The sequence below is a fragment of the Scyliorhinus torazame genome, chromosome 16, assembly GCF_047496885.1.
Source record: "Scyliorhinus torazame isolate Kashiwa2021f chromosome 16, sScyTor2.1, whole genome shotgun sequence".
Classification (NCBI taxonomy): domain Eukaryota; kingdom Metazoa; phylum Chordata; class Chondrichthyes; order Carcharhiniformes; family Scyliorhinidae; genus Scyliorhinus; species Scyliorhinus torazame.
In genome coordinates this window covers 161,995,017-162,013,992 of record NC_092722.1, presented here as the reverse complement: position 1 = coordinate 162,013,992, position 18,976 = coordinate 161,995,017, and the positions used below count along the sequence as shown (strand labels likewise).

The 18,976-nt window shown below is 55.1% G+C and overlaps 1 protein-coding gene across 5 annotated transcripts in view; it reads right to left on the bottom strand.

The window, feature by feature from the left end:
- plpp4 (phospholipid phosphatase 4) overlaps positions 1-18,976 on the bottom strand; it is a 400,047-nt gene that overhangs the window by 23,242 nt on the left and 357,829 nt on the right. For 2 of the 5 annotated variants that reach the window (XM_072479340.1, XM_072479343.1), the window contains 2 exons: positions 7,202-7,372; positions 6,403-6,546 (listed from right to left, as the gene is read on the bottom strand). The exons of 1 other annotated variant lie outside the window; for it this stretch is intronic. In XM_072479340.1, coding sequence (XP_072335441.1) covers positions 6,403-6,546; positions 7,202-7,372 — 315 coding nt within the window. The remainder of the gene's footprint in view (positions 1-6,402; positions 6,547-7,201; positions 7,373-18,976) is intronic. 2 more of the 5 variants (XM_072479341.1, XM_072479345.1) reach the window with 1 other exon arrangement.

Here is an 18,976-nt window from a genome sequence, read left to right as displayed (position 1 = left end):
CCGCTCCCAAGTCCTGATAAATACGCAACTCACAGTTCTCCCACTTGTTCTTTCGTTCGTTCTTTCTTGGCCCACCGCAAAACGTGTTCCTTGTCCATAAAACGGTGAAAACGTACCACCATGGCCCTCGGCGGTTCGTTCACTCTGGGCTTCCTCGCGAGGGCTCTGTGCGCTCTGTCCATTTCCAGGGGCCTAGGGAATGCCCCAGCCCCCATCAACTTCTCCAACATGTCCGTCACATAGGCCTTGCATCCGATCCCTCACTGCCTTCAGGGAGGCCAACAATTCTGAGATTCTGCCTCCTGGACCTATTCTCCAGGTCCTCCAGCTTCTCCTGCATTCTTTTCTGGCGGTCGTTCATCATCCCCACCTTGCTTTCCAGAACGGTTATATACTCCTCATGCTCGGACAACTTTTGTTCGACCTCCTGGATCGCTCTCCTGTGGGTTTCCTGATTCTGAACCACTTGATCAATCGAAGCCTTAATCGAGTCCAGCATGTCCTTCTTCAGCTTGGGGAAGCAATCCTCGAAAAACTTCACCAGCTGCTCCGTCGACCACTGCGCCATCTCCCCGTGGCCCTTGCCCTCCGCCATGTTGTCCTGTGTTACCAGCTCTGCTTGCGTCTCCCTTATAGGACTTTGTCGTCTCACCCGGCCACTTCTGGTCCAATTCTCCATACACCAGAGGGGGATTTCTCCTTACTGTCTCACTCTTCACTGATTTATCCCATGAAATCTCAACAAAACCGGGGGAAAAAGGTCCAAATGTCCGTTACAGGCGGGAGCTATCAAATGTGCGACCTACCCCTCCAAGGCCGCCACCGGAAGTTCGCCATTTGCCTTCTAAGGGACAGTCGGAGAATTTGCTGTCAATGAGGCAAATAGGAACTTCCAAACCCTGCTCAACGGCCACTTTTGGAGACTTCAGTAGAGTTTCACCCTGGGAGTCCTGAGCACCAAAAAATATGGATCTGGAATGATATGCTATATTTGAAGTGACCTTATATTTGAAGTGATCAGCCATACAGACAACATGTGGTTTGCCACTGATATATACTGACCAATGTCAGAAAACTCCATAATCTCTGAATTGACTAATTCCGTGATTCTGAAATCTTCACTCCATCATGTGGTTTCGAAACCAAAGCTGAGTAAACCCAGGTTGGGTCATGGTTTCCAATGAACCTAGTGCCAATACAACAGCACACACCAGCGGTGAGTAAGACCAGATTCTAACGTTATAACTCACGCTGTAAACTTTGATGGGGTCAAGATGCTGAAATCATTTTAATGCTGTAGAATTCACGTTAGCTTCTGAAAACGTTATTTAAGTTGTGCAAATGACAGATGCAAGAGCTCATTTCAAGTTTCCCAACTGTGATTGATGCTCCTGCTAAAAATGCTCAGTACTTGTACTGCCCGTGCATACAGTTTGGCATTTATATTCTGAGCGTTATAATGTCCCTTTCCTTGAAGTAAATCTTAACAATCCTGAGGAAGAAAGTACTTTGTAAACCATCGCTGAACATTTATGGCAGAATTTTTGATCTTTGGAGGAGGTAGGACCACAAGTGGGCAGCTACTCAATTTCCCAACACCAGCCAGCGTGTGGGTTTGCCAGAATGTTCTATTCACTGGGCCATTTTGAACATGCTGGTTCAGGGCTGCAATTAGCCGATAGCCAGTTGAGGTTATTCAAGAGTGTATTAAGGTCCCTCGGCCACTCAATGCTTGAGGGCCTACTGTTGGCCCTCCAGCCCTGGGAAACAGCTCACTGTACTTAATTGTGCAATGAGGGCCCCCCACCCCCCCCCCCCCCCACACCCCCCCAAAATTAGCCACTAATTGGTTATCTCTTTAAAAATTGCATTGGGCATGGCAAGCCGACACTCTTCAAGGTTGAGACCTTGGATATGATCCTGGCATCACGGTTCTGACCCCAGAGCAAAACTGCAAACCTCTGTGATTCTTTGCTGCACACACTGAAACCCTACAGACCACTTTTCACCAATGTACCTGAAATTGATGGTGATAGTGATGGTGTCTCTCGTACATTTTGCACAATGAACTATTTGTTGGATTCTTGCCTTTCTCAGAGTAGACCCACCATTGAATATTGCACTGTGATATTTTAGAATTCTTTGCCACAGGGAGTAGCTGAAGCAAATACTCCTTTTAAGGTGCGCACACAGTGGGAGTAACAAGGTCATAGAGAGAGGGCAAGATAACAGAATTGGCTTTGAGATGCTCTTGGAAAATTCTATCACAGAATTGATGATTTCCTCCTGCACTTTAAACATCCATAACTCCATGCGACACTATTGGCCCAGATTTTGCTGTTATAATGGTGGCAAAACTGTTAGTGTGCATTGCATTATTCTGTTAAACTGACTGTCATGTCTGATGTCCGTAGGTGCACAGTTAAATGAGAAAAATCACCTGCTCCTCCACGGGTGTACTGTGGCAGTCGCTGCGGACAGTTATCTTTAGAAATCACTGAACTGATGTGAGCGCATACTTTTACACTGTAATATCGCTGTTAACCACTACCCCGACAAAGTTGCAGCTTCGGCAGAATTTAAGGATGGCATTAATTACCCAATTACGGACTTTCATTGGCGGCAGGGCAGAAAGCTGTTCATGAGTCTTCCCACCACAGATTTAGTCAGGTCAGAGGTGGCAAGGCAACAGGGTTCCCATCTGTCATCCTTCTTCCCAATTACATTCCGCCCCCCCCCCCCCCCCCCCCCCCCCCGCCACCGCCACCAAACTCCTCATGGGGAAGGGCACCAAATCCTGCCCCTTGTTTATGAGGTTCAACCGGTTTATTGACTAACTAAATCATAACTATTGGTGAAAAACCTCTCTGGCCCTGGAAAACTAATTATGTTTTTCTATTATAAATGAATATGATATTTTTCTTAAGTGTGTTTATGATATTTCTGCTTCTGCCCTAATTCCATGTATATGTCTCAATCTTTCTTTTGCTGTCTGTAATTGTGTTAAGAAGTGAAGGATAATCGCAAGAAACTTTAGAGAGTCGTGAACACAGCCCAGTCCATCACACGAACCTGCCTCCCAGCCATTGACTCCATCTACAATTCCCACTGCCTGGGAAAAGCAGGCAGCATAATCAAAGACTCCTCCCATTTAGCTTACTCACTCTTCCAACTTCTTCCATCGGGCAGCAGATACAGAAGTCTGAGAACACGCACAAACAGACTCAAAAACAGCTTCTTCCCTGCTGTTACTCCTAAATCACCCTCTTATGGACTGACCTCATTAATACTACACCCTGTATGCTTCACCCAATGCCAATTCTTATGTAGTTACATTGTGTACCTTCTGTTGCCCTATTATGTATTTTCTTTTATTTCCTTTCCATGTACTTAATGATCTGTTGAGCTGCTCGCAGAAAAGTACTTTTCACTGCACCTCGGTACAAGTGACAATAAACAAATCCAATCCAATAATCAGTGGACTTTAATTCCTGGTTTGCTTCCTGTGAAAATTCTTTAAAGTGATTGGTTACTTACCCTCTTTGATGACATCACCATTACTGGATGACTGGTGGTGATCCCCTTAACTTAGTGCCAGATTCAAATAAATGCTGGAAAGAGGAAATCCATACCACAGAGAATGCTAGATCATTGTGGATAGCTTTTTTTGAGGTCAGTATTGAATGACGTCATTTAGGCACTGATTGCAAATTCAGATCCAATACTCTGTCTGCTATCTTGATGGTGTTATTTAAAACGGGATTAATAATTCTGTCAAAGCTATTTGATACCTTTGAGCACATTTTTAGGTTTTGTTTAAGTTTTTATTGAAGAGGCTCTTCTAAGCATCAGTTACAGATGATGAGCATTTACTTCCAGTTTCACTACAGTTATTAGTTTACCTAAAGAGAAATGTCACAGTATTGGTCTCCCACCTCTCTTCCAGTTCTGGACTCATTGATCTTAGAAAAATATCTCGTAGCACAGTGGTTAGCACAGTTGCTTCACAGTTCCAGGGTCCCAGGTTCGATTCCCTGTTTGGGTCACTGTCTGTGAGGAGTCTGCATCTTCTCCCCGTGTGTGCGTGGGTTTCCTCCAGGGGCTCCGGTTTCCTCCCACAGTCCAAAGATGTGCAGGTTATTTGGATTGGCCATGCTAAATTGCCGATAGTGTTCAAAAAGGTTAGGTGGGGTTACTGGGTTGTGGGGCTAGGGTGGAGGTGGGGATAGGGTGGGCTTTGGTGGGTTGGGTCTTTCCAGTGCGGACACGATGGGCCAAAAGGCCTACGTAAGCACTGTAAATTCTATGACCGGGATTCCCCACTCCCGGCAGAAAATGGGCATGAATCACTCTGGACTTTTTTCTGAAAGGTCCGGGGTGATTCTCCATTTTTAAGGGGGCTTGCAGGGCCCCGGTGTGCGCCGTGCAGCTCCTGCTGCCGATAAGGGGCCCTGCACTTCCGGCCGCAGGTCCACGCATGGCCGACCCACACAGTGGACCCCGATCGGGGGCCTGGCCACCGTGTAGCAACCCCCCCCCCCCGGGAGACTGATCCCCCCGACCCCCACCAGGACGCCACCACAGCTGCGACGCGGAGCTCCTGCTGGGTGGAGCCATACGTGAACCACGGCGACGGGAACTCGGCCGGTCGATCACGGAGAATTGCCGCGGGGGGGCTCTTTCAACGGCCCCCGACCGGCGTCGCGTCGACTGCGCGCGCACAGCTGGCGGCGGTTCTCCGGTCATTGGAGAATCGCGTGAAGGTGTCGTGGGTCCGACGCCCCATTCTCCGACCCCGCGTCGGGCGCGATTGCAGCCCGGGAGCTCGGAGAATCCCGACCTATGTCTATGTCTCTGAAATTACAAAAGCACAATACACAGATGCTGGAAATCTGAAATAAAAGCGAAGAAAATGGTGGAAATACTCAGCAGGTTTGCTGTTTGCGGTGCAATAGATCCTCCATTGGGGAGACCATACACAAATTGGGTAAAGGCTTTGCGAAACACCTCTGTTCAGTTTGCAAGCATAATCCTGTGCTTCTGGCTACTTGACTTTTTATTATTGATCCCACTCTTTCCTTGCTTCCTATCTACACTGTTCCTGTAAAACTAAGCATTGAGGAACGGCACCTCGACTTTTGATCCGGCACTTTCTAGACTTCTAGGGCGGGATTCTCCGCAATCGGCGCGATGTCCGCCGACCGGCGCGAATCAGTCCGGCATCGCGCCGCCCCAAAGGTGCGGAATTCTCAGCATCTTGAGGGGCCGAGCCCTCACCTTGAGGGGCTAGGCCCGCGCCGGACTGATTTCCGCCCCGCCAGCTGGCGCGGAAATGACTTCGCCGGGCGACGCAAGCGCGGGAGCGTCAACGGCCGCTCACGGCATCCCCGCGCATGCGCAGTGGAGGGGGTCTCTTCTGCCACCGCCATAGTGAAGGAAAAGAGTGCCCCCACGGCACAGGCCCGCCCGCGGATCGGTGGGCCCCGATCGCGGGCCAGGCTACCGTGGGGGAACCCCCCAGGGCCAGATCGCACCGCGCCCTCCCCAGGACCCCGGAGTCCGCCCGCGCCACCTTGTCCCGCCGTTCGAAAGGTGGTTCAATCCACACCGGCTGGCGTGGGTTGACAGCAGCGGGACTTCGGCCCATCGCGGACCGGAGAATCACCGGGGGTGGGCCCGCCGACCAACGCGATTTCCGCCGACCGGCGCGATTCCCGCCCCCGCCGAATCTCTGGTGGCGGAGAATTCGGGACACGGCGGGGGCGGGATTCCCGCCGGCCCCCGGCGATTCTCCGACCCGGTGGGGGGTCGGAGAATCGCGCCCCTGAACTCAACACTGAGTTTGACAATTTCAGACAATAACCAACTTTTAAAAGAATTTTGGGATGGTAGTTGTCAGTGATTTTGTGATTCCAAATTAGACTTCCTTTTTTTTCCTTTACTTGTCTTGTGACCATCACTTCTGTCATTTAATTGTTCCTGCCTTCCACCCTGCCACAGATATTCCCTTTTGTTCCTTTCCTCCCTCCTTTCTCTGCCTCTGTATTTTCTTAATGCCTGTTACATCTCTATAACTGTTTCCAGTTCTGACAAAAGGTCATCGATCTGGAATGTATTTATCTCTCCACACACGTTGGCTGGTCTGCTGAGAATTTCCAGCATTTTCTGCTTCGGCTGCCTTTTATTGCTCAGTTTTGTTCAATCATTATTGCCTGTCCGATGTCTCAGACCCTGCACGACACTAAATCCTGACGGTGTCTTATCCAATTGAAGCAAGAACTGCGTTTCCCACTACACCATTCCTTCTCTTTGAAAATTTGTTGTGATCAACCTAACCTAAGGTGATCTTACTTGAAATAGGCACTTATTGAATTTTCCCGTGAGGTTTAAATTATCTCTCACCTTGAACATTCAGCCATGATTGGCATGACTGGCAATTGCCTTCTAATGTTATGCAGCTCTGGAACTCTTCGGTTGTGGCTGATATGCATATTGTGCAGAGTAGTGTCACAAGCACCAGTGCAACGAATGGCCAGTTAATCTGTACTGTACATGGTGGATGAGAGAGTGTTAGTTTGGGATGTAGAGGAACTCCTTACCTTTTTTTCCTCGTGCATCCAATCTTCTGATGATTTTAGGATTTAAGTGACCTGTTGAGAATTCAGAGACTCCTCGTTGGCTGATATTTTCCAACTGTTTCTCGCCAGCAGGATCTACAGTCCCGCCAATGGTTATCCCCCTCCGCCCTCCCCCACGGGTTGCAAACACCTTGGAGTGCAGCCCTGAATGAATTGCTTTCCTCCTTCAGGCAGGACATTGGTGAGACGTGCCTTACTACTCAACATGAGCAGACCAATCAGCTTTCCTCTGGAAAGGTCAGGATGAGTGTTTTTAAACTGAGTACAATTTTTCATGTGACCAAGGAGGAACAAATTATATCGACTGAAGAATATTTTTACACCAGCTGCCCTGCCAAAGCATGTTTCATTTTCTTCTTTTGTGGAATAAGCAAAAGATGACGTTACATGGAAGCATTGCAAACATTGAACAATTAGATCAATAAGCCGCGACACAGAAGGCTTACAAGTCGCACAAAAGAGTAACAGAGTAAAGCTAACACTCTGAAATTGCTCTCTTCACTCAGACAAGCACAACCAAAGCAACATTTTGACAGGGCTGTTTGATAGCCAGCACAGCTCACCTTGCCAGTGATGTTTGTAATCACACGTCCTCGACAAGGCGATCATCACAGCACAATACAGGGGGAGGATAGCAGCACACAATCTCCAGCTTTTTCCTTGACCGATATCCGTGAAGCAGTGCAACTTCCCAGCTAAGTAGAAGGTGGTAAAACCCAGACCTGAAAAAGCAACTAGAACAAGGAAGGTTTTTTCTCTCCAAATGATTGCCAATTTTATATAATTCATCAGCTGTGTTTGGATCATGCAGGTTTAGGCACATGGAGCAACTGTAATGAAAATCCCCTTATAATGAAAGTCCATCTACATGTCTGGTAAATGTTCCCTCCTTTTCAGACACGGCTGTGGGGGAGAGGGGAAGGGGCGGGGGGGGGGGTTGCTGCAAGTCTTAGCAATTTCACCATCAATACTGTACCACACTCAGCCTGGAGGAAGTGTGACTGGAGGGAGCAGCTGGCTGCCTATTTATCTTTCTACGATTCAGTACCTTGGGCTAGATTCTCTGTTTCACGACGGGTGGACAAAACGGGCCCCCTCCAAAACAGCGTCATCGCGGTGTGCACCGCACGCCATTGGGACGGTCTCAGGACCTCACCTGAAGGCCTTCCCCGATGCTCCGCCCCTGATGGGCCAGGTTCACGGCGGCGTGGGGGACATGTGTCCCAGCCGTGCGGGAACCCGGCGTGGCGACCGTGGACTGTGTCCAGGACCGCCACAGTCGAGCGGAAGCCGTGCTGCTGGCCAGTGGGGCTTCGGTGAGGGCTGGGGGGGACTGGTGGGGGGTGGCGAGAGGGTGTCCAGTGGGGCACTACCTGGCAGGTCGGGTCCGCGCACAGCCAGCGCCATGTTATATGGCGCGACCGCTGCGCGCCACGGACCCAGCAATTCTACGACCGTTTATTTCGTGGAGGCCGGGCATCTTACGTGGCATGGCTGCTAGCCTCTCACCAATCGGAGGTTCGGTGCTGGACGGCGCCAATTTTTCCCACGTAAAACTCTGTGGATCCTCCAGGCATAGCCTCAAAATCGGAGAATTTAGCCCCTTATATCTGCAAAGGTCAAGATCTGACTAAACTTTCCTAACTGGAACCCATATTGCAGCAATTTCAGAGTGGAATACTCAAACGCTTCTACATGCCTCATACAGCTGTGCTGCGAAGGCTCGCACAGCTGCTGTACTTTGGGATTCAGATGCATTTTTGGTGAGACACACCTTGTTCAGATTTGTAGCAGATACCAGCCTACGCTGGACACTGGCTGAGCACAATGAACAACAACAATTTACATTTATATCGTGTCTTTAGCATAATAGAACTTCTCAAGGCGCTTCGTAGGAGCATTATAAGGCAAAGTATGACTTGAAATCATGGATTTGAAAAACAGGATAAGAATTTTACAATCATGGCGGGGCGTCATCAGGAGGCGATGTAGTTCTGTGAACACGGGTGATCGGAGAACAAGTTAAGACATAGACAGCAGTGTTCTGGACGGCCTCTAGAAAGTAAGATGTAGGAGACTGGACAGAGGTTCATTGGAATCACCAACTCTAGAATGAGGATTCATGCAGTAGATAAGACAGGAATGAAGTCGGCCAGGTTACAGAGGTATAAATAGGCGGTCTTTATGATGCATGAAAATGAGGTTGAAGCACATTTCAGGGTCAAATATGACACAAATGAGACTGGCTTCATCTCAGACTGTTGCCAGGGAGAGGGGTAGAGTTGGTAACTAGGAAACAGTTTGAACCAAGGACTGAAACCAATGGCTTCAATTTTCCCAATGTTTAATTGCAGGAAATTTAGATGTTGGATAAACAGCCCGATCACTTAGCAATGGGGGAGGGGTTGAGAGAGGTGGTGGTGGGCTAGAGCTGGGTGTGGTCAGCATTCGAGTGCTTTCGGATGATGTCACCGAGGGGCAACACGTAGATAGGAAAGGGCGAAGAATAGATCCTGGGGAATGCCAGAGGTAATAGTGTGGGAGCAGGAAGGGAAACTGTGAGGCAGCTCAGGTTGGCTTCCGCCCTTGGAATTTCTTTCCTCACTTTGAGAAACCACTTGATCTGCCTTATTGCTTTTTTCTCGTGATCTGACAAACCAGGAATTCAGCACTGAGTTAACTCCAAGTATGAACCATCCTCGAGCTCTTTGTGCTGTATCACATTAGCAAACCATACGAATCTGCTGCAGAGAAAAATAGAGCTTCTAAATGCCCTTGGCAGTCCAAAGCAAGACTATTTACAAAGACCTTTAACTATAAATATTGTTCAACTCTCTTATGCTGTCCGCACTGTATAATAATGCATTCAAAACTGCAAGCTCACGTCGAGTCACTTTGATCTCCATTTCATTTTCCATTCATATTTCAGGAATGCATCTCTCTTTCTCATCAAAGCTCCAACTGTGACGAGGAACTGAATGTGGAGACCTCTGACTCACAGTGGTACACAGCAGTGGATTAACCTGCTCTGATGCGAGGACACGGTATTGTAAGTTTCTAGGGGGTGATTCTCCCGTGCCGCGCCGTCTGGGAGAATCGCTGCTCACGCCAGTTCTCCGCGCGATGCCGTTCCGACGCCGTTCCGCCATTCTCCCAACCGGCGAGAACGGCTTCATCGGGGTCGGCGCCGCGCATGCCGGAGAATCCGCAGAGCAGGCAGTGCGGCCGATTCTCCCAGCCCCCCCCGCTATTCTCCGGGCCGGATGGGCCGAAGTCCCGACGGCGTGACCCCCACATCACGCTGTCGCCGTTCACCCCTGCTGAATAGATTTGTCAGCCAGTCGTGCTGGCTGACGAAGCGGAAGAGGGAGGTGAGTAGGCGGGCCCATCCCAGCAACTAGGAAGTAGCGTCCACGGCTGGTGATGGCGGTTGGGGGGGGGGGGGGCTGTAGGAAGCGTCTGACACAATCCCCCATGTGGTGGGGAGGGGGGGGAGGGGGGGGCTGTGGGGGGGGAAGGGCTGGGGGGGAAAGTGCTGGTGGGGGGGAAGTTCTGGGGGGGAGGAAGGGATGGGGGGGAAGTTCTGGGGGGGGGAAAGGGATGGGGGGGAAAGTTCTGGGGGGGTGGGGAAAAGGGCTGGGGGGTGGGGAAAAGGGCTGGGGTGGGTAAAAGGGCTGGGGGGAAGGGCTGGGGGGGTGGCATTGGGGTGGGATTGGGGAAGGGGGAGCGGGGAAGGGTGAATGTGGTTGGGAGGGGGAGAGAGGGGTGGAAGGGTGGATATGGTTGGGGAGGGGGAGAGAGGGGCGAAGGGTGGATGTGGTTGGGGGGAGGGAGTGGGGAAAGGTGGACGTGGTTGGGGGGGAGAGGGGGTTTGGGATGGGTGACGTGAGGGCTAAGGAGGATGGAAAGAGTAAAGGGGTACAGGGAAGGGTGGATGGGGTAGGAGAAGGGCACGGGGGTGAATGATTGAGAAGGGGGAAGGAGGAGGGGGCGGGGCAAAATATGCCACCATCCTGCCGGGTTGGGGGGAGGGGGGGGCGCGCGGGGCCGTGACCCCCAGCTGGAGTGCAGTGGCAGGAAGGTGACGAGGACACCCCTCCAAATTGAGGGCATGTTTAAGGGCTGTGTCCGCTGGCGCTGCGGTGAGGAGGGACGGGTTGAACTGCGCGGGAAATGGATACTGTGGGCAGCTGGCACGGTGCGTGCCTGAATGAACATTGACCAGGCTGCCTGGGCACCCATTCATCGAAAGGGCCCTGGCTGCCTACCTGCCAAAGCGCCCTCCTAACAAATGTTGTTGCCTCTCCTTCCCAGACCAAACCCCCCACTTCAAGTTGATGATGTATTTGCAGCAGCCATCGATGTTCGCCGCTGTGGCGGCAGCGGCAGCCATGCAGATGGGCATCCGTCGGGGCCGAGCAAGGCGGCTCAGGGCGGGTGCTGCAGAGGGAGTGGCAGCGAATGCCCCTCTGCCAGCCGCTGTTGCTGAAGGCCATCACGCCCGACAAGTACACGAGGAGGCGGAGGGTGCGGATTACCTCCGTGTCGTCGCCCAGCAAGACGGCGACGAAACCGATCCTGGTCGGTCACCAGGGGATGAGCAAGAGCAGGTGGTCGTGCCAAGGCGGCGGAGGCGTCCCATGCGCCACCGTGTGTACAGGGACCGCGTTTCATTCGAGGACCTAACGGAGGTGGCATGCAGGAAGAGACTCCAACTGAGCCGTGAGATGGTTGGCCATATATGCCACCTGATGGCGCACCTCGAACCACGTGGAACTGGGGAGGACATGCCATCCCACTGAGGGTGAAGGTGACTGTCGCTCTGAATTTCTTTGCGACCAGCTCATTCCAGTCGCTGAGTGGGGATCTGTGCGGCATATGTCAGGCCTCGGTGCACCGGTGCATCCGGGCAGTCACCAATGGCCTTTATGCGATCGCGGCAAGATTCATCAATTTCTCGGAGGACCACGCGCACCAGGCTGCCAGGGCATCGCAATTCGCAGCAGTGGCCGGCATCCCGATGGTACAGGGCATCATGGAAAGGGTGCACGTAAACTTGCGTACACCAACGCGGGACAGGGACGTCTTCATAAACAGGAAGGGCACATATTCCATGAACATCCAGGTGGTGTGCGGATGAGAATAATGCACGTGTGCGCCCAGTACCCAGGAAGCGTGCATGCCGCCTTCATATTGGCCCAGTCCTACATCCCAGCAATTTTCCAGGGACACCCACCCCGGATGAGGGGCTGGTTGCTGGGCGACAGGGGTTATCCGTTGCGGCCGTGGCTGATGACGCTCATACGAAGGCCACAGACCAACATGGAGACCCGGTACAATGAGGCCCATGCGGCAACCAGGGGTGTAGTGGAGGGGTGCTTCGGCCTCCTGAAAATGAGGTTCCGGTGCCTGGACCGCTCAGGGGGCGCTCTGCAGTATGACCCCGACAGGGTCGGAAGGATTGTCGCCACCTGTTGCGTGCTACACAACATCGCCCAACAGTGGGGCGATGTGATGGAGGAGGAGCAATCAGGTGAGTACAAAGAGGGCAGCCACTCTGAACTGGAGGATGAGGAGGAGGAGGAAGAGGAGGAGGGTGAGGATGGGAGGAATGGGAGGGTGGCGAGGCACAGGCACCATCTGTGGATAGGCGGGATATGGCTGGGAGGCCGCACGACGCCACTGTTTGGGGCAGCGGGCACGCGATGCGTTGATCGCCACACGATTCGCACGCAAGGGGGAGGGCATCATTGTTCAGGGCACTGGCACCATTGACCGCGCACACTGACACCACCCAGCACCCCCTCACCCACCTCCCGCACCATTGCACAGCCCTACCACACACGGCACCACCGTCAAGCTACACAACACCTGCGGCACCTCGTCACTGTCGGTAGACCTCGAATTCTGTAAGCGGGTATGAACAGTGCCCTGTTGGATGATGCCAACCTGCTCTGCGATGAGCTGTGAGCTCCAGATCGCTCCTGAATGTCTGACTCATGACCATATCTGAACACCCCCCACCTCGGTGTCCCCCCTATGCATCACAGACACTCCATCACACGTCCATGTGGGGTAGCGGGCGTCAGAGCACTGCGGACAACGGCGTGTTTGGTGTTGCGGGGGAGGGGGGGGGGGCACTCCCCGCCTCACTCTGCGATGATCGTCGAACACCACCATCACCCCCCAGGCATCAGAAATAGGACAGGCGCATGAAGGTTTGGTGCAGCAACTTTAATTGTGACATTGTGAGACATGTGCCCTAGCGCCTATAACTGATCAGTGCCCTGCACCCATGCCAACTTACTACGTGTCTAACATTTTGGCCTTATGGGCCCTACCACAACGTCTAGGTGTTTCCTGAGACGGTACATCAGGAGTGGAGGCGGACTGCTGAGAATCCTGCCCTTCGACATGGCTCCCTGTTGGCGCGCGCTTCCTGGGACGGCCCGGCCTGGATGGGCCAAGCTGCTCGGCGGGCATGCTGGATGGACTGCTGCCACCCTCCCCTGCCCGCTGTCCACCAGATGCACCAGGGACAGGACGGGGGGAGTGCGAGTGTTCCGGTCCCGCCCTTGCTGTGGTTACCGGGACAGGCACCGGGACCTCCTCCTCCCTCGGGGAGCCCGTTGGCCTCCGGGCCTCTCTAAGGGACGGTGGTGCGCGCGGAGGCAAGCCCCGTTGCACCACCGACACCTGGCGCTGCCAGTCCTGGAGGCCCGCTGTGGAATCGACCAGGGTCTGAACGCTCCCAGCGATGGAGCTGAGGGAGTGCGACATCCCTGTCAAGGACAGCACTACCACCCTCTGGGTCCGTGCGACGCCATCCATCACATGGACAAGGCCGCCGATGCCCTCAGTGATGGCCTGCTGGGACAGGGCCATGGCCTGCTGGGACTGGGCCATGGCCTGCTGGGACAGGGACATGGCCTGCTGGGACTGGGCCATGGCCTGCTGGGACAGGGCCATGGCCTGCTGGGACAGGGCCATGGCCTGCTGGGACAGGGCCATGGCCTGCTGGGACTGGGCCATGGCCTGCTGGGACTGGGCCATGGCCAGCTGGGACAGGACCATGGCCTGCTGAGACTGGGCCAGACCCCGGAGCGCGGCAGCAATGTCCATGTGGCTCTGGAGCATGGCTGCCTGTGAGAGGGCAGCCCTGTCATGGGCCACGGATGACGCCTGCACAGTAAGCCCCACGCCTTGAAGAACCTGACCCATGGCCAAATCCGTTTCCCCCATTGCCTCCATTGCAGACGCCACCCATGCGATGTCGGCCTGGGTTGCAGCCATGACCGGCACCACTCCCTGCTCGTGGACACGGATGGACTCCTCCAGCTGCGCGCCTGCAGTCGCCAGCAGACAGCCGTCATCCCGTCGTCTGGTCCCTGGGGTAGCGAATGTATCGGGTCTGTGGGTGGGCCTGGAATGCCCAGGAACCCGGGAATTGTCTGGGCAGCAGCTGTTTGCTGGGGCCGGTCTTCCCTCCGACCGTCCAGCCCCTCGGCTGCTCCTACCTCCACCTGCTGTACCGGTTCGGCTGTGTGGTGCGCACCAGTCTGTGACCCGGGAGCCTCGTCACTTATCTGCCCAACCGAGGTGCGTGTATCTGCCATGTTGGAGGGGGTGGGTGACAGCAGTGCGGCGGCTGCTAGGTCCTCGTCTGTCCCCAGCTCTGGTGTCCCCTGTGTGGAACCTTGGCCCGGTGCATTGACACCACAGCCGAAGACAGGTGCCGTGCCCCTGAGCTCGAATGTCGCGACGTCCTCTGTGCGTCACTGTCCGGGCTCGCTGTCCCCTCCTCGTCCATCACACTGTCATAAGAGTCATTACTGTCCGTCCTGACGTCTCTGTCTGTCCTCTGTGCGTTACGCCTCGACGGCCCAGCCTCAGAGGATGGCCTCCTGCCCGTGATCCTTGCCCTCTGTCCTGTGCGACCCTGTGGCCAGAAGAGGTTGGGGCAATACGGCGGTGGGGTGAACGGGCCTTTCCACAGCGGTGCTCGTGTGGCCCTGGAGAACACAGTAAGGCACGTTTCGTTAGACTCGCGTGGTCGTATGTGAGGGGGTGGATGGGGGGTTGAGCAGGTGTGGAGTGTGGGGCTGGTGCAGTGTCAGGTGGTGGGGTGTGAGGGTGTGGACTGTGGGGCTAGTGCACTCTCAGGCGGTGGGGTGTGAGGGTGTGGACTGTGGGGCTAGTGCACTCTCAGGCGGTGGGGTGTGAGGGTGTGGACTGTGGGGCTGGTGCAGTGTCAGGCAGTGGGGTGTGAGGGTGTGGACTGTGGGGCTGGTGCAGTGTCAGGCGGTGGGGTGTGAGGGTGTGGACTGTGGGGCTGGTGCAGTGTCAGGCGGTGGGGTGTGAGGGTATGGACTGTGGGGCTGGTGCAGTGTCAGGCGGTGGGGTGTGAGGGTGTGGAGTGTGGGGCTGGTGCAGTGTCAGGCGGTGGGGGTGTGAGGGTGTGGACTGTGGGGCTGGTGCAGGGTCAGGCGGTGGGGTGTGAGGGTGTGGACAGTGGGGCTGGTACAGTGTCAGGCGGTGGGGTGTGAGGGTGTGGAGTGTGGGGCTGGTGCAGTGTCAGGCGGTGGGGTGTGAGGGTGTGGACTGTGGGGCTGGTGCACTCTCGGGCGGTGGGGTGTGAGGGTGTGGACTGTGGGGCTGGTGCAGTGTCAGGCGGTGGGGTGTGAGGGTGTGGACTGTGGGGCTGGTGCAGTGTCAGGCGGTGGGGTGTGAGGGTGTGGACTGTGGGGCTGGTGCAGTGTCAGGCGGTGGGGTGTGAGGGTGTGGACTGTGGCGCTGGTGCAGTGTCAGGCGGTGGGGTGTGAGGGTGTGGACTGTGGGAGTGGTGCAGTGTCAGGCGGTGGGGTGTGAGGGTGTGGAGTGTGGGGTGGTGCAGTGTCAGGCGGTGTGGTGTGAGGGTGTGGACTGTGGGGGTGGTGCAGTGTCAGGTGGTGGGGTGTGAGGGTGTGGAGTGTGGGGTGGTGCAGTGTCAGGCGGTGGGGTGAGGGTGTGGACTGTGGGGGTGGTGCAGGGTCAGGCGGTGGGGTGTGAGGGTGTGGAGTGTGGGGTGGTGCAGTGTCAGGCGGTGGGGTGAGGGTGTGGACTGTGGGGGTGGTGCAGTGTCAGGTGGTGGGGTGTGAGGGTGTGGAGTGTGGGGTGGTGCAGTGTCAGGCGGTGGGCTGTGAGGGGGTGTGGGGATACTGATGGGATGAGGGACTGCATGCATACAATGGATTCTCACTTGGAGTTTCGCCTCCGACCTGGCACGGCGCTACCTCCCGGCTGGCGGTTCCCCCAGCAAGGTCCAGTGCCCTTTGCTCATAGACGGTCAGGGGGTGCAGCTCAGGTTACCCCCCTCCGGTTCTTGCAAGCTCCCTGTAATTGTGAGCTGTCTTGTCCTGGGGAGGGGGGGGGGGGCGCGGGGGGAGTAGAAAAACCTCAGGGTTAGGCGGACATCGGCAGGACGCACACATGAACGCAACATTATCACAAGGTGGGGTCACTACGACCCACGCCATGGCACCTGCCCACTGGGTGGGGTGCGGGGTTCCACATATGTCCCGGCTGCAACGTTGGGCCCCAGCTCCCCCCCCCCCCCCCCCCCCCCCCGGCGTGGGCTGGGGGAGAGGGGGGGGGGGGCGTTGCTCGGGGGGGGGGTGTCAGGGTACTTGCCGTCGTGAGGTTGTGCATTTTCTTCCTTCACTGGTTGCCCGTTTGGGGGATGTACCCCACGGCGCTGACTGCCGCCCACACCTCTCGCCATCCAAGCCTCGCGATGCTGCTTGGCTGCCGGTGCCCGCGTCTGGGGTAGAGGATGGCCCCCCGCTCCTCCAATGCCTCCAGGAGTGTTTCCAAGTCGCTGTCCCGGAAGCGGGGAGCGGCCCGACGGGGCTCTTCCATGTCGGGCCCCAGTGTGTCTGTGCTCCCCGCGCACTTCCTTATACGTAGCGTGCCGTCACCGAGGCGCCGCGCAATGATGCCTCCGTTCCTGCGCACCGCCCACTGCGTTTCCCGCGGCGCCGCTGCTGGCCCCTCTCAGCCAGTGAATTGGTCGTGGCGGGGGCCCGTTCGCGGCGTCGTGAAACGCGACAGTTTTCACGACGGCGCGGCACTTAGTCCGCGGATCGGAGAATCGCCCCCCTAATATTTACAGAATTACAAAAATGCCATCACTCTCTTGTTATAAATTGTTTTTGAAGGATAAATAAAGGAAATATTGATTTGAATGAGATATACACTCGCTTGTATTCTATTCTGTGCAAGAATAGTCCCTGCATTTCACTAAATCAAAATGTTTTTATCTTAAATAATCAATCTTCCCATACCACAACTCAGTATGGATAATCTGCATCACTGTACTCTCAAACTCTGTGACACATTGAGAAACCTTCATCTATTATGCTATTGCATCATGGTTCTGCATATTATCCTGAAAGTAATAAAACGAGATTTGGACATGTTGGAAATGTACATTGTGGTGAATGTATTATGGCAACCATTCACCACTGTATTGCATTATACTATGTTGTTGCCCTTGTGGACTCCACCTATGGACCATTGCATTGTGTTACACCGCTTGTATCATGTTAGTGCCCTCTAGTTGATTAAAGCCACTGTTCACTTCAACCCTCTGTCTCGTGTGAATTGATGGTCACATCAATTTAATCGACTACAACATCGCGATGGAAGCAGCCCTCAAACCTGACCGACTGGAACTCGACCCACAGGCCGCGGAAGCGAAATGGATATTTTCGCACTGGCTCTGATGTTTCAAGGCCTACCTCGCTGCCTCCTCCTCGCCCTCCGTCACCTCCGAGCAGAAGCTGAGCCTCCTCCACGCCCGGGTGAGCCATCGAATCTCCGTGCAAATCGAGGAAGCGACCACATACGCAGACGCGGTCGAGATCCTGAAGCGGCAATACGTGAGGCCGGTGAATGAAGTGTTCACGCGGCATCTCTTCACCACTCGCCGCCAACGTCCTGGGGAATCGCTGGAGGAGTACCTACGCGACCTGAAAGTACTTGCGCGAAGCTGCAACTACAAGGCCATCACAGCCTCACAACACATGGAACTTGCCATCCGGGACACTTGCATGGCTGGAGTCCGGTCCAACTACGTCAGACAACGCCTGCTTGAGAAGGGCGCCCACGATCTAGAAGAGACGGTAAAACTAGCCACCTTCCTAGAAGTAGCGTTCAAAGCCTAAACGCTTTCCCCTCCGACCACGCGACCCCCTCGTGGACACCCGACCAGAGAGTACCCCAGGCCTGTGCCGCGTGGCTGCCCGCCCAACCCATGGGGCTGCCCCGCTATTTCTGCGGCCAGAACCAGCAACCCAGGCAGCGTAGCCTGGCACGGAACACGAACTGTAGCGACTGCGGCAAGAAAGGACACTTTGCCAAAGCTTGCCTGGCCAGGTCCAAGTCCTCCAAATCCCAGGCCCGACTCTCAGACACACAAGCCCGCAGGCCCCGCAGCGTGGCTGCGTGCCTGTCGGCTCCGTCCCCTTCGGACATGTCACGCGCCTCGTGTTCTCCGTGGGGGGCAGCTATCTTCGACTCTACACAACACGTGCGACTCACGGGGGCCGCCATCTTGGCCGCCGTCTCCCATGCGGCCCGCCATGTGCGACTCATGGGGGCCGCCATCGTGGCCGCCATCTTCATCGCCGCCCGACACGTGCGACCGACGGGGCAGCCATCTTGGGACCACCCCACCACCTCTGACCACACCAGCTACCTGCAACTCGGTGCGGTCACCCTCGACCAATCACACCCAAAGCACCTCAGGAACTCCATGATGACCGTCCGGGTCAATGGGCACGAAACGCCCTGCCTGTTTGACTCCGGGAGCATGGAGAGCTTCGTACACCCAGACACAGTAAGGCGCTGTTCTCTCCAAATCTCCCCCGCATTTCAAACAATCTCCCTCGCTTCCGGATCGTACTCAGTGCAGATCTGGAGGTACACTGTCTCGAACCTCGGGATACAGAGCGTTGAATACGAAAACTTTAAACTATATGTACTCCCCGATCTCTGCGCTCCTGTTCTGTTGGGACTGGAATTCCAGTGCAACCTCAGGAGCCTGACCCTAACGTTCAGCGGGCCCTACCCCCCCTCACCGTTTGAGGCCTCGCGACCCTGAAGGTCGATCCTCCCCCGCTCTTCGCAAATCTCACCGCCGACTGTAAACCCGTCGCCACCAGGAGCAGGCGGTACAGTATTCAGGACAGGACTTTTATCAAGTCCGAGGTCCAGCGGCTCTTGCGGGAAGGGATCATCGAGGCCAGTAATAGCCCCTGGAGAGCCCAGGTGGTGGTCGTCAGGACCAGGGAAAAGAA